At 37.6% G+C, this 14226-nt stretch overlaps 1 protein-coding gene and 1 long non-coding RNA gene across 9 annotated transcripts in view; one reads left to right on the top strand and one right to left on the bottom strand.

Annotated features, from left to right (window-relative positions):
• The window catches only part of LOC147581031 (uncharacterized), a 372192-nt gene that overhangs the window by 145665 nt on the left and 212301 nt on the right, over positions 1-14226 (top strand). The gene's annotated exons all lie outside the window — the stretch shown is intronic.
• The window catches only part of CD109 (CD109 molecule), a 178039-nt gene that overhangs the window by 76574 nt on the left and 87239 nt on the right, over positions 1-14226 (bottom strand). For all 8 annotated transcript variants that reach the window (XR_015251325.1, XM_086707234.1, XM_086707237.1 and 5 more), the window contains one exon: positions 2860-2899. Coding sequence is in view for 7 of the 8 variants with exons in the window: in XM_086707234.1 (XP_086563360.1) it covers positions 2860-2899 (40 nt within the window). In the remaining variant the exon portion in view is untranslated. The remainder of the gene's footprint in view (positions 1-2859; positions 2900-14226) is intronic.

Below are 14226 nucleotides of genomic sequence, written 5' to 3'. Positions count from 1 at the left end.
ACAATCCGTACTCTTTGAACCTAGATTCCTTAGAATCCAAACACACATTAACACAGATGAAAAGCACTGCAGTTCACCCTTACAAGGCTGGTGATGGACAGTGACAGTGGGGGCCAGTTGGTGTGGACGCTTGTGTCAGTGGAAGCTTCTCATCAATAGAATCTAAATTGTATCCAGAACCCTAGATGCTAAGGCATCTGAATGCTGGGAGACCAGGCATTCATTCAACCATCACCCATCAGTGCTGCCTTACGGTGTATTAAAATACTTGCACATCACATGTGCTTCTACCGCAGCCCCTTCCCTAGGACCATTCTCCAATTTGGTTACTAAAAGCAAATCTTGGGGCCCCAAGACTCTCCCTCTACGTGTGCTACATATGCAGCCATGCAGAATCTTTACTTTTTGAGGCAATCAAAGGCAAATCTTGTGACAGTCTAATGTAATGAATTGCTATGAAGAGAAAGTTATGTAGTAGAATTTCTAAGTTAATCACTAAGATATAGCTACAAAGTAACGATGCTTCTTGTGTGACAGTGATTCCTTTTGGCAATCCCAAAGCTAAAAACCTCCACTTTGGTCAGCTTTATATAATCAAGATATGAGATATTTTACAAATACGAACACTATTTGATATAAAGCATACCATCAGAGTAAAAAAAATTTTGTATCCTTCCAGTCTAATAGAAATGTTTTTCTCTAACTTCACTAGCTATGAAGAAGAAATAGATCAGTCTCATTACAAAGCATCCCACCATTCAATTAATATAAGAAAAGTATCAAGGAGATCAATGCATCAACAATATAGATCAGACCTCCAGCTCCAAACCAGGCCAAAGGCCCTTAGTCTGTCAAGAAAGCCAAAAAAGGCCAGGAAAGCCAAAAGAGCCACACGATCCTCTCAGAAGTGGAATTTCCTTAGAATAAAGAATTCTGATGTCCCCTCCTCAAACATCATAGGTTGGCAATCAATTCCCCACCTCTATCATATCCAATTCAACAACATATAACCACCCAGCACCACCTCTATGTGAAATGAAAATAGCCTAGGGGCGCCTGGGTAGCTCAGTTACTTACGCCTCAGACTTTTGATACAGGCTTAGGTCATGATCTCACAGCTCTTGGGATTGAGCCCCACGTTGGGCTCTGTGCTGACAGTGCAGAGCCTGCTTGGGATTCTCTCTTTCCAACTTTCTCTGCCCTTCCCCTGCTTCCTCTCTCTCTCTCTCAAAATAAATAAACATTTTTTAAAAATAAAAAATAAAGTTAAAAAATAGCCTATAAAAACCTTGGCCACCTCTGATTTATTCTTTTAGGTCAGGGCTCTTCAAAAGAAATAAAATGTGAGCCACGTATAATTTTAAATTTCTAATAGCCACATTTAAGAAGTAAAAAGAAGCAGGTGAAGTTAATTTTTGTAACATTTTATTTAATGCCACATGCCTAAAATATTATCATTTCAACATGTACTCGATATAAAAAGTTATTATTAATGAGCCCTTTTCCTTTCTTCTTTTTGTACTAAGTCTTCAAAATTTGGTCTTTATCCACTTAGAGCACATCTCCACTTGGACTAGCCACACTTCAAGCACTCAGTAGCTACATGTGGTAAGTGACCCCCAAAGTGAAAGATTAGGGGGTAGTAAATGGTAACCAGCATGAGCTAAGAATAGTTTTTACATTTTTAATTTGTTGGAAAAAATCAAAAGACAAATATTTTATGACGTGAAAATTATAGGAAACTTTAATTTCTGTGTCTATAAATAAAATTTCTCTAGATCACAGCCACATTCACTCACATATTGTTATGATTGCTTCCTGCTACAATAGCAAAGTTGAATAGTTATGACAGAGACCTATGGCCCACAAAACCTATTACTATTTGGCCCTTCTTTTTTTTTAAGTTTTATTTATTTTTGAGAGAGAAAGCATTAGCAGGGGAGGGGCAGAGAGAGAGGGAGACAGAGAATCCAAAGTAGGCTGTGCGCTGACAGCAGAGAGCCCAATGCAGGGCTTGAACTCACGTACCGTGAGGCTCCGACCTGAGTTGAAGTCGGACACTTGTCCAACTGAGCCATTCAGGTGCCCCAATATCTGGCCCTTTCTAGAAAAAAAAATTTGCTGACCCCTGTTCTAGGGGATCATGAGACTTAGGAAGTGACAGTGCTATATAAGATATGTGGAGCCTGAGCCACAAAAGTGTAAACAAACTACTTTCCAGAATTTCTATTCCCTGAATGAGACACAATGTCAAAAAGTGACACAAATCAAATGAAAAAGCTCATGTGTAACCTCAAAATAGCCGTTCAAGTTATAACTCATAGTGAGATCCTATACTTTCATGCTCATCTTTCCTTCCCCTCCAACCACCAACAAAATAGTTGGGCCACACTGTTTTTATCTGTGCATGACTGTGATATAAACATGACAGCTGCAAGAAGAGTATTTACTCAAATTAAACAGTCTTCCCAATTGGCAAAACAGATTTACCAATTAAACAGATTGTCTTTACCAAAGCTGACCAAATGAAAAATATGGGAAATAACTAATGTTATGTTTTTAAAAATTACAAATCTTTAAATATGTTAAGATCACAACCAAGTACAAAAAAGAAAAATTATGCATAAGAGAGACCATATAATGAGACTATAGGTGATCTGTTTCCTACATTTTTTTCTTTACAACGACCTTTTATATCTTTTAAAAAAGAAAAAAAATACGTTAGGTCTGTAAGAAACGCCAGGATTTTACTTTCACTAGGATTTTTACTTTAAATAACATATCTCTTAGAAATTTCTCTTATCTCTGTGAAAAGTAACAAGTATTTTTTTCCTTCAAAATAAACCGAAGAACTCTTACCATATTCTGAAACCTGAAATGATTGATAATATGTCTGGTCCTATTGGGAGGAAGAAAAAAAAAGAAGAGAAAACATGTGAGTTCTTATTTACTTATTTTGCTTGCTTACTTACCTGTATTAAAAAGATTCAGAAAATTATTTTTAACTGTATTTATAATGATTTAATGAGCAAAACAGTTTATTTTAATTTCTGGAAGTTTATTTTTAGTCATCCACAACATGAAGCCTATGAGATTTCTTGATTTTTTCTTGTCAATTTACTATCATAAAAAGATGGTCTAGAAAGAATTGGCACGATATTTTCAGTGTGCTAAACAGGAAAAATATGCAGCCGAGAATCCTTTATCCAGCAAGTTTGTCATTTAGAATAGAAGGAGAGATAAAGGTCTTCCCAAACAAACAAAAACTGAAGGAATTCTTCACCACTAAACCAGCCCTCCAAGAGATCCTAAGGGGGATCCTGTGAGACAAAGTACCAGAGACATCACTACAAGCATGAAGCCTATAGACATCACAATGACTCTAAACCCATATCTTTCTATAATAACACTGAATGTAAATGGATTAAATGCGCCAACCAAAAGACATAGGGTATCAGAATGGATAAAAAAACAAGACCCATCTATTTGCTGTCTACAAGAGACTCATTTTAGACCTGAGGACACCTTTAGATTGAGAGTGAGGGGATGGAGAACTATTTATCATGCTACTGGAAGCCAAAAGAAAGCTGGAGTAGCCATCCTTATATCAGACAAACTAGACTTTAAATTAAAGGCTGTAACAAGAGATGAAGAAGGACATTATATAATAGTGACAGGGTCTATCCATCAGGAAGAGCTAACAATTATAAATGTCTATGCGCCGAATACCGGAGCGCCCAAATATATAAAACAATTACTCACAAACATAAGCAACCTTATTGATAAGAATGTGGTAATTGCAGGGGACTTTAACACCCCACTTACAGAAATGGATAGATCATCTAGACACACAGTCAATAAAGAAACAAGGGCCCTGAATGAGACATTGGATCAGATGGACTTGACAGATATATTTAGAACTCTGCATCCCAAAGCAACAGAATATACTTTCTTCGAGTGCACATGGAACATTCTCCAAGATAGATCATATACTGGGTCACAAAACAGCCCTTCATAAGTTTACAAGAATTGAAATTATATCATGCATACTTTCAGACCACAATGCTATGAAGCTTGAAATCAACCACAGGAAAAAGTCTGGAAAACCTCCAAAAGTATGGAGGTTAAAGAACACCCTACTAACGAATGAGTGGGTCAACCAGGCAACTAGAGAAGAAATTTAAAAATATATGGAAACAAATGAAAATGAAAATACAACAATCCAAACGCTTTGGGACGCAGCGAAGGCAGTCCTGAGAGGAAAATACATTGCAATCCAGGCCTATCTCAAGAAACAAGACAAATCCCAAATACAAAATCTAACAGCACACCTAAAGGAAATAGAAGCAGAACAGCAAAGGCAGCCTAAACCCAGCAGAAGAAGAGAAATAATAAAGATCAGAGCAGAAATAAACAATATAGAATCTAAAAAAACTGTAGAGCAGATCAACAAAACCAAAAGTTGGTTTTTTGAAAAAATAAACAAAATTGACAAACCTCTAGCCAGGCTTCTCAAAAAGAAAAGGGAGATGACCCAAATAGATAAAATCATGAATGAAAATGCAATTATTATTACAACCAATCCCTCAGAGATACAAACAAATATCAGGAAATACTATGAAAAATTATATGCCAACAAATTGGACAACCTGGAAGAAATGGACAAATTCCTGAACACCCACACTCTTCCAAAACTCAATCAGGAGGAAATAGAAAGCTTGAACAGACCCATAACCAGCGAAGAAATTGAATCGGTTATCAAAAATCTCCCAACAAATAAGAGTCCAGGACCAGATGGCTTCCCAGGGGAGTTCTACCAGACGTTTAAAGCAGAGATAATACTTATCCTTCTCAAGCTATTCCAAGAAATAGAAAGGGAAGGAAAACTTCCAGACTCATTCTATGAAGCCAGTATTACTTTGATTCCTAAACCAGACAGAGACCCAGTAAAAAAAGAGAACTACAGGCCAATATCCCTGATGAATATGGATGCAAAAATTCTCAATAAGATACTAGCAAATCGAATTCAACGGTATATAAAAAGAATTATTCACCATGATCAAGTGGGATTCATTCCTGGGATGCAGGGCTGGTTCAACATTCGCAAATCAATCAACGTGATACATCACATTAACAAAAAAAAAGAGAAGAACCATATGATCCTGTCAATCGGCGCAGAAAAGGCCTTTGACAAAATCCAGCACCCTTTCTTAATAAAAACCCTTGAGAAAGTCGGGATAGGAGGAACATACTTAAAGATCATAAAAGCCATTTATGAAAAGCCCACAGCTAACATCATCCTCAACGGGGAAAAACTGAGAGCTTTTTCCCTGAGATCAGAAACACGACAGGGATGCCCACTCTCACCGCTGTTGTTTAACATAGTGCTGGAAGTTCTAGCATCAGCAATCAGACAACAAAAGGAAATCAAAGGCATCAAAATTGGCAAAGATGAAGTCAAGCTTTCGCTCTTTGCAGATGACATGATATTATACATGGAAAATCCGATAGACTCCACCAAGTCTGCTAGAACTTATACATGAATTCAGCAAAGTTGCAGGATACAAAATCAATGTACAGAAATCAGTTGCATTCTTATACACTAACAATGAAGCAACAGAAAGACAATTAAAGAAACTGATCCCATTCACAATTGCACCAAGAAGCATAAAATACCTAGGAATAAATCTAACCAAAGATGTAAAAGATCCGTATGCTGAAAACTATAGAAAGCGTATGAAGGTAATTGAAGAAGACTTAAAGAAATGGAAAGACATTCCCTGCTCATGGATTGGAAGAATAAATATTGTCAAAATGTCAACACTACCCAAAGCTATCTACACATTCAATGCAATCCCAATCAAAATTGCACCAGCATTCTTCTCAAAACTAGAAGAAGCAATCCTAAAATTCATATGGAACCAAAAAAGGCCCCGAATAGCCAAAGGAATTTTGAAGAAGAAGACCAAAGCAGGAGGCATCACAATCCCAGACTTTAGCCTCTACTACAAAGCTGTCATCATCAAGACAGCATGGTATTGGCACAAAAACAGACACATAGACCAATGGAATAGAATAGAAACCCCAGAACTAGACCCACAAACGTATGGCCAACTCATCTTTGACAAAGCAGGAAAGAACATCCAATGGAAAAAAGACAGTCTCTTTAACAAATGGTGCTGGGAGAACTGGACAGCAACATGCAGAAGGTTGAAACTAGACCACTTTCTCACACCATTCACAAAAATAAACTCAAAATGGATAAAGGACCTGAATGTGAGACAGGAAACCATCAAAACCTTAGAGGAGAAAGTAGGAGAAAGAGGAGAAAGCCATAGCAATCTCTTACTCGACACACCCCCAAAGGCAAGGGAATTAAAAAGCAAAAGTGAATTACTGGGACCTTATGAAGATAAAAAGCTTCTGCACAGCAAAGGAAACAACCAACAAAACTAAAAGGCAACCAACGGAATGGGAAAAGATATTTGCAAATGACATATCGGACAAAGGGCTAGTATCCAAAATCTATAAAGAGCTCACCAAACTCCACACCCGAAAAGCAAATAACCCAGTGAAGAAATGGGCAGAAAACATGAATAGACACTTCTCTAAAGAAGACATCCGGATGGCCAACAGGCACATGAAAAGATGTTCAACATCGCTCCTTATCAGGGAAATACAAATCAAAACCACACTCAGATATCACCTCACTCCAGTCAGAGTGGCCAAAATGAACAAATCAGGAGACTATAGATACTGGAGAGGATGTGGAGAAACGGGAACCCTCTTGCACTGTTGGTGGGAATGCAAACTGATACAGCCGCTCTGGAAAGCAGTGTGGAGGTTCCTCAGAAAATTAAAAATAGGCCTACCCTATGACCCAGCAATAGCACTGCTAGGAATTTATCCAAGGGATACAGGAGTGCTGATGCACAGGGGCACTTGTACCCCAATGTTTATAGCAGCACTCTCAACAATAGCCAAATTATGGAAAGAGCCTAAATGTCCATCAACTGATGAATGGATAAAGAAATTGTGGTTTATATACACAATGGAATACTACGTGGCAATGAGAAAGAATGAAATATGGCCTTTTGTAGCAACGTGGATGGAACTGGAGAGTGTGATGCTAAGTGAAATAAGCCATACAGAGAAAGACAGATACCATAGGGTTTCACTCTTATGTGGATCCTACGAAACTCAACAGAAACCCATGGGGGAAGGGAAGAAAAAAAAAAAGAGGTTAGAGTGGGAGAGAGCCAAAACATAAGAGACTGCTAAAAACTGAGAACACTGGGGCGCCTGGGTGGCTCAGTCGGTTGGGCGTCCGACTTCGGCTCAGGTCATGATCTCGCGGTCCGTGAGTTCAAGCCCCGTGTCGGGCTCCGTGCTGACAGCTCAGAGCCTGGAGCCTGTTTCGGACTCTGTGTCTCCCTCTCTCTCTCTGACAGTCTCCCATTCGTTCTCTGTCTCTCTCTGTCTCAAAGGTAAATAGACATTAAAAAATTAAAAAAACAAAAAAAACAAAAAAAACCTGAGAACAAACTAAGGGTTGATGGGGGGTGGGAGGGAGAGGTGGGTGGGTGATGGGTACTGAGGAGGGCACCTTTTGGGATGAGCACTGGGTGTTGTGTGGAAACCAATTTGACAATAAATTTCATATATTAAAAAATATATATATATGGCCTGTTTCGGGGCACCTGGGTGGCTCAGTCGGTTAAGCATCCAAACTCAGCTCAGGTCATGATCTCATGGTCTGTGGGTTTGAGTCGCATGTCAAGCTCTGTGCTGAAAGCTCAGAGCCTGGAGCCTGCTTTGGATTTTGTGTCTCCCTCTCTCTCCGCTACTCCCCTCAAAAAACAAATAAATAAACATTACAAAAAAATATTTTTAAAAAAAATGACCTATCTATATTTCACTGCATTTGAACAAATTGCTTAATTTGACTTCCATCATTTGTAAAATGAACACTAAATTAGATAGTTTAGGAATTTATGAAGCAAGAATAACACATGTCAAAGTGTGACTTCAGATTTGTTCTGAATATAACTCTCAAAAAAAAATCAATGTATAAAGTTACACATAATTCAAGTATTTACACATAATCAAAAATACAAAATCATCATGGGCCAACATCTTCTACCTTTCAAATTCCTTGAATTATTTTCTAATCCAACTCCTAAAACACTGCATTCTACCCTATTTTAACAAATATTGTTAATTATTTCCTTTTCCAAGATCAACAAGAAAACATGTGGCCTATTATTATATCATTTTTTCTAATTCCCCATATTTCTGTACACTCTAAATCTATGAGTAACACATTAAATAGAACCTCTTCAAAATAGCTAAGGAGTTCCAAAAATAAAATTTGTATTCTAGGGTTGCCTGAGTAGCTCAGTCAGTTAAGCATACAACTGTTGATTTTGGCTCAGGTCGTGATCTCACAGTTATGAGATCAAGCCCCACATAGGGCTCCATGCTGAACGTGGGGCCTGCTTGGGATTCTCTCTCTCCTATACAAGGGCCCGCACACTATCTCTCTCAAAATAAATAAACTTAAAAAAAATTGAGTTCTAAATCTGATTCCCTATGTTTATCAAAGCAAATACACAGATGCAGCTACAAAATACTAGTTTTTTAAAAATCATCCTTGGTTAATCAAGCAACCGTACACCAAGTTGTTTCTTAATCCTAAAAGATGGATAGAGTTCATTGCAAAGTATAAAACAAATGTAACTACTTATATGCTAACAAAATAACTGTCTGAAACTTGGTTTTGATGATATCACTTAAAGTAGATCCCTAATCTTTATCAAAGCAGGAAATGACGCCCAATGGAAAAAAGACAGTCTCCAACAAATGGTTCTGGGAAAACGGGATGGCGACATGCAGAAGCATGAAACTGGACCACTTTCTTACATCATACACAAAAATAAATTCAAAATGGATGAAAGACCTACATGTGACACAGGAAACCATCAAAATCCTAGATGAGGACAGGCAGCCAACTTCGCCAGAGGCAAGAGAACAAAAGCAAACATGAATTATTGGGACCTCATCCAGATAAAATGCTTCTGCACAGTGAAGGAAACAATCAACAAAACTAAAAGGCAACCAACAGAATGGGAGAAGATATTTACAAATGACATATCAGATAAAGGGTTAGTATCCAAAATCTACAAAGAACTTATCAAACTCAACACCCAAAAAACAAATAATCCAGTGAAGAAATGGGCAGAAGACATGAATAAACACTTTTCCAAAAAAGACATCCAGATGTCCAACAGACACATGAAAAGATGCTCAACATCACTCATCATAGGGAAATACAAGTCAAAAGCACAATGAGATACCACCTCACACCTCTCAGAATGGCTAAAATTAATAACTCAGGAAATAACAGATGCTGGCAAGAATGCAGAGAAAGGGGAACACTCTTGCACTGTTGATGGGAATGCAAACTGGTACAGCCACTCTGGAAAACAGAATAGAGGTTTCTCAAAAAATTAAAAATAGAACTACCCTATGATCTAGCAATTGCAGTACTAGGTATTTACCCAAAGGATTAAAAAAATACAGATTCAAAGGGGTACATGCACCCTGATGTTTACAGCAGCATTATCAACAACAGCCAAACTACCAAAAGAGCCCAAGTGTCCACCAACTAAAGAATGGATAAAGAAGATCTGGTATATATATGTGTGTGTATGTACGCACAATGGACTATTACTTAGCCATCAAAAACAATGAAATCTTGCCATTTGTAACAATGTAGATCGAGTTAGAGTGTATTATGCTAAGGAATATAAGTCAGTCAGAGAAAAATACCATATGATTTCACTCATATGTGGAATTTAAGAAACAAAACAGATGAACATATGGGAAAGTGGGAAAGAGAAGAAAGGGAAACAAACCATAAGAGACTCTTAATGATAGAGAACAAGCTGAGGGTTGACAGAAGGAGGTAGGTAGGAGATAGGGTAGATGGGTGATGGGTGCTAAGAAGGGCACTTACTACGATAAGCATTTGGTGTTATAAGTAAGTGATGAATCACTGAATTCTGCTACTAAAACCAGTATTGTCCTGTATGTTAACTAACTAGAATTTAAATTTAAAAAATAATAATAAATAAAAATAAAAGGAAAAAACAAATTTTCATTGACTTAAAAAAAATAATAAATAAAGTAGATCCCAAAGAAATTGTGTTGATCAAAGTCTTAATAATCTACAGATTTGTGGCTTGTATCTTAAATTGTTTTCATGCCCTATATAGGAATGTTATAAAATACATGTATTTGGTTCAGTTATAAATTCTAATTTCTCATCCTCAAAAATCAAATCAAGAAGGTGATCTACCTGTATTGCCTATTTTACTTATAAACATAAGAAATCTAGTCCTTAGGGGTGCCTGCATGGCTCAGTTGGTTGAGCATCTGACTCCTCATTTGGGCCAAGGTCATGATCCCAGTGTCATGGGATCAAGCCCCTCATCCGGCTCTGTGCTGAGCATGGAGCCTGCTTAAGATTCTCTCTCTCTCTCTCTCCCTCTGCCCCTCTCCCCGACTCGTGTTCTCTCTCTCTACGTCTCTCTCTCTCTCTCTCTAAAATTAAAAAAAAAATTTTTTTAAGAATTCTAGTCTTTAATTTTTGCTTTATTACTAAGGTCAGCAGGTGAGTCTACAGAATAAGTAATTTTATAACAATGATGATGTCTCTGTCAAGTTAAATATATCACAAACACTAAGTGAGTACTACATGAAAAATACTACATGAGGCTATGTAAAGACAAATTACAGTCCTCAGCATAGGAGTGTCAATCGAGAGATGGAGATACACATAGTAAAGAGCAATAATGCAAGACTGACAGTGTCCTGCAGTTTGATGCATTGTGCTTTGTCTCTTAGTCTCTCCTATGCTAGACCCACACATACTTCCATCTCTACTCATTTTCTAAGACATAGTTCAAATATTACTGCTTCCCTGAATCCCCAATCCAAAAGGAATCTCAGCACTCTAAGCCTCAATGTTCTTTAGTCCTTCCTTCTGTCCCTTTTTACCCTGTAAAAAGTGTATCATAAAGAGGTATGTAGTTTATCTTCCTGCAAGTTCTTTGATGGCCAGCTCCATGATGGATAATTTTTTATCCTTTATAGTTTACCCCATGAAGTGCCAACCCAACCCAAGAGTTCTCTTGATACTCTTAAGGATCTTTCTGACTCCTTCCTTCCTTCCTTAGTGGTCCTCTCTTTCTGCTCCAGAAATGTTGGCCCTACCCACCCCGAGCCCAATACTGTTCTAATTCTCCAGACCCTTAAGTGAGCTCATCAACTCTCATGGTTTTAACCGCCATCTCTATACTAAAGAAACCTAAATCTTTATCTCTAGCCTATACCTCAGCCCAGAGATTCAGACCCACTTTCTGGACATTTCTATCCAAATGTCCTACAAAATGTCCTGGACTTCTTTAACTGCATTTAGCCTCCTCCAGGGACCTTTTCACCTTTCCCCATATTAGGCTAGATATGGTTCCCTCCCATAATAACTTGTATGTAACTCCATCATTTTACTTACCACAATACACTTATCTGCTTCATATCCATCTCCTATAACAGACTATGAAATTTTTGGGAACACAGCACCTATTCAGCATGCCTTCAAGGTTTGTTGAATGAATGTATGTATAAAATGAACAAATTGATTTTGTCCCCAGGCTGGTTCTTTATGGGGCTCTTTAGATTGGCCTCAATTATCACACAGTATCTCCTGCCAGAAATTGAAATAACCTTCTCATAAGAAGAATCAGACAACACTGACAAGGCTCAGCCATTTGTGAAATGGCCCATAGAGTAACCTTAACTCTCCGCCTTGTGTCTGAAAGGAATATAAATGCCAAGAAGTGGAAGAAGCCAACATCATGGAAACCTGGGGGGAAAAGGCAGCAAAAAAAAAAAGTGCTTCTTTTCACTATCATTTTAAATTGTTCCAATAAATCACAAAATCATTTTGTAACTAAGTGCTGACAGGGTGCTTTGTAGCAGATGAGGTTTTCCCAAGGTGTTTATAAGTGGTGAAATGCAAATCAAGAAATAAATTACTTTACTGTCCAAAGGGTTTGAAAAGCAGAAAAATGGATTTTGTAATTTTCAACATATTGTCCATTAGGCAATCAGGTCATACCAATTTCCACAATGAGTTGTTATTTTTATTAAATATTTTTATAAAACATATAATCAGGAATGGTAGAAGATACTGAAACACTTAAAACTAATAGAAATTTATGTCATAAATAACCATAAAAACATTGATGCTGAGTACTTTCATAAGGATAAAAGAGGTATGTGCAAACTTTTTCTATAAAGGGCCAGATAGGAAGCATTTTAGGCTTTACAAGCCCATATGGTCCCTGTTGCAACTATTCAACTGTGCACTGAGGTAGCAGGTAAACAATGAGACTGTGTTCCAATAAAACTTTATTTACAAAAACAGACATTGGGCTGGATTTGGCCTGTAGGCCAAGGTTTGCTGAATGTTAGTCTAAAAAGTAAAATTGTTCTATGCTAATTCTAGCTGAACTAAATTGACTAACCTTAACTGAAAACATGGAGAAGAAAGAAAAGAAAAAAAAAAAAAACAGAGCTTTTGTATGAAGCACAATTTCATTTACTAAATAATTTTCCTTCAGCTCCACAGAAACAATCTGATTCAAAATGAGTTTTCATGTTTATTCTAGCTCATCAAATATAGTTCGTGCTCATTCACTCTGCCAGCAACTAAAGGAGGCTGACCTGAAAGAGTAAACACTTGAGCAGCATGTCTTCTAAGCACCTTTCCAGGTGCAAGAATACATGACTCATCCACATCTTCTCAGTTCCACTTGCCCAGATGGTCACTGTTCCCTGGAGAAAGCACTCCCTTACAAAGCCCACTCTTAAGCACTTACATCCACTCTCGTAAGCCTGTCTCCATTAGACTTTCTAACCAAATTCTAAAGGAGAAATGGAAAAGAAGAAACAGGAGGTATTCTCAGTAATCTCTGTAATTTCTTTGTTCCCCTTATCCCTAAATCAATAATTTGTTGTGATGGTATATGTTATGAATATCAATCAAATGAAAGGGAAAAGAGAAAAAATACACTATTTTAACTAGTTCCTTTAAAATATGTTATGACTAAGCATAAGAGACTGTTAAAAACTGAGAACAAACTGAGGGTTGATGGAGGGTGGGAGGGAGGGGAGGGTGGGTGATGGGTATTGAGGAGGGCACCTTTTGGGATGAGCACTGGGTGTTGTATGGAAACCAATTTGACAATAAATTTCATATATTAAAAAAAATAAAAATAAAAAATAAAATATGTTATGACTGTATGCAAATTAAAGATATGTGAATTGCTAAAAACATCTATTCTAGTTACAGAATTTCCCTTGTCTAACCACGAAGCCATCCAACTCTTGAGAGAGTTTCTATTTTTAATAAACTTGAAGGAATATGGCACACTATATGACCATTTAAAAATATATATATATTAACATGCAGGCAAGCTTCTAGCAACTCTTGCTTCTGGAGTAAAAAGAAATGCCAGAAACAGAAGTAAGGATTTTTGTTTGCACATTTATGTTCATACATGATTGTTTAAGTTTCCCAAAAGTCTGCTTCAGCACTGATCTCCAGTGTCTGGATTTAATTTGTATTTAAAGGTTAAGAAAGGCACTGAACTTTCTAAATCCACACATAACAAATATAGAACTATTTCAGACTCAGTTTTGGTTTTGTCCCCCAAGACAATAGATGCCAACTATATCCACAGTCCCAAACAGGTGCACGTCTAGCACATAGGACTTGCAAAGGAGGTTTCCAAAAAACTAGTTTTGCAACACTTAACCAAAAGGGTCAAGATGGAAATTAACTAGAAAGGAATTTTAGGAGAAAGTTTTTGATGTGCTTTCACACATCAGTGGCAGTAGGCAGGTACCTGACATGCCTGAACAACCTTAGACCAAATACTGGTATTGGCCAGCCATGCGGACAGCTAAGCTAAGAGAGAGTGTTGCATTGGGAGTTGCAAGAAGTGTTGCCTACTTAGTTGCAAGAACCAAAGAAAGTGTGACCATTTTCCCTCAACTAGATATGCAAAAAAGAGAGAGCCACCATGGGGCTGTCCAGTCCTGATCAAAAATAGCCTCCAGGGGCACCTGGGTGGCTCAGTTGGTTGAGTTCTGACTCTT

The sequence above is a fragment of the Puma concolor genome, chromosome B2 (assembly GCF_028749965.1).
Source record: "Puma concolor isolate L17-30 chromosome B2, mPumCon1.1.hap2, whole genome shotgun sequence".
NCBI classification, from domain to species: Eukaryota; Metazoa; Chordata; class Mammalia; order Carnivora; family Felidae; genus Puma; species Puma concolor.
The sequence above is the reverse complement of the archived record's forward strand: the minus strand, read 5'-3'. Positions and strand labels throughout refer to the sequence as shown.